An 819-nucleotide genomic window follows, 5' to 3' on the forward strand; every position below is an offset into this window, starting at 1 on the left:
TTGTCTTATCACATCTAAACTCGGTGTTCTAATTTATCACTCACACATAAAGGATTTTGTTTATCTAATATTTGACGACCAATCTTCTTTAAATCCACCTTGCATGCATGTTCTTCAGGATATCTATGCATTTTACAAAATACATTTCCACAACGACAATTAAATCCTAATAGTCCCACTTTTTTGTTGCAACTCTTGCACCTATTTTTCTCTGTCTTTATGTTTTGATTGTCGGTAAGAGAAGTAGCTGCCATAGCCTCACAGATACTATCAGTATTAGGGGTCATTGAAGAACAAGAAGATGTTGATTCAAAAACAAAGCTTTCATCATTTGACTTTTCAATGTTTTCTTTGAGATAATCATTGTAACACTTTGAGCAGAGATTGTTGTTTGAAGAAGAACCGTAGAAACCACAACCATTGACACAAAGCAATGGAACCATGTTTCACTTAAGAAAAATAGATGTTTGCAAATTCGGAGAAAGGGAGAGTTTTGTGGAGAAAAGATTCAAGCTTGAAAGTTTTGAATGATGGATTAGGTTGTGTTCATTTATAGGATATAATTGCTAGATGATTGTAACTAATAATACTATATTTTAGGAAACTATCTGTCAAAAAATTAGTGTAGATTTAATTTTTGAGAAAAATTTAATTAAATAAGATGAAGATAAAATAGTGATTATTTAATAGGTTTATAAAAGGAAAATAAATACGGAAGGAAATAAATATTTTTTTTATTAAACGACATAAATGTCCTAAAAAAACTATGATAATGTTTTTTTTAATAAAATATTAATTTTGGTATATCCTAATCTTATG

General features: G+C 28.8%; 1 protein-coding gene across 1 annotated transcript; it reads right to left on the reverse strand.

Moving 5' to 3' along the window:
* Positions 1 to 501, reverse strand: LOC127128885 (zinc finger A20 and AN1 domain-containing stress-associated protein 6-like). The gene has a single exon (XM_051058253.1). The coding sequence runs from the start codon at positions 441 to 443 to the stop codon at positions 15 to 17; it is 429 nt and encodes a 142-aa protein (XP_050914210.1). The 5' UTR covers positions 444 to 501; the 3' UTR covers positions 1 to 14.
* Positions 502 to 819: the final 318 nt, after the last annotated feature.

Source organism: Lathyrus oleraceus, chromosome 3 (genome assembly GCF_024323335.1).
Source record: "Lathyrus oleraceus cultivar Zhongwan6 chromosome 3, CAAS_Psat_ZW6_1.0, whole genome shotgun sequence".
In the NCBI taxonomy this organism is placed as follows: Eukaryota; Viridiplantae; Streptophyta; class Magnoliopsida; order Fabales; family Fabaceae; genus Lathyrus; species Lathyrus oleraceus.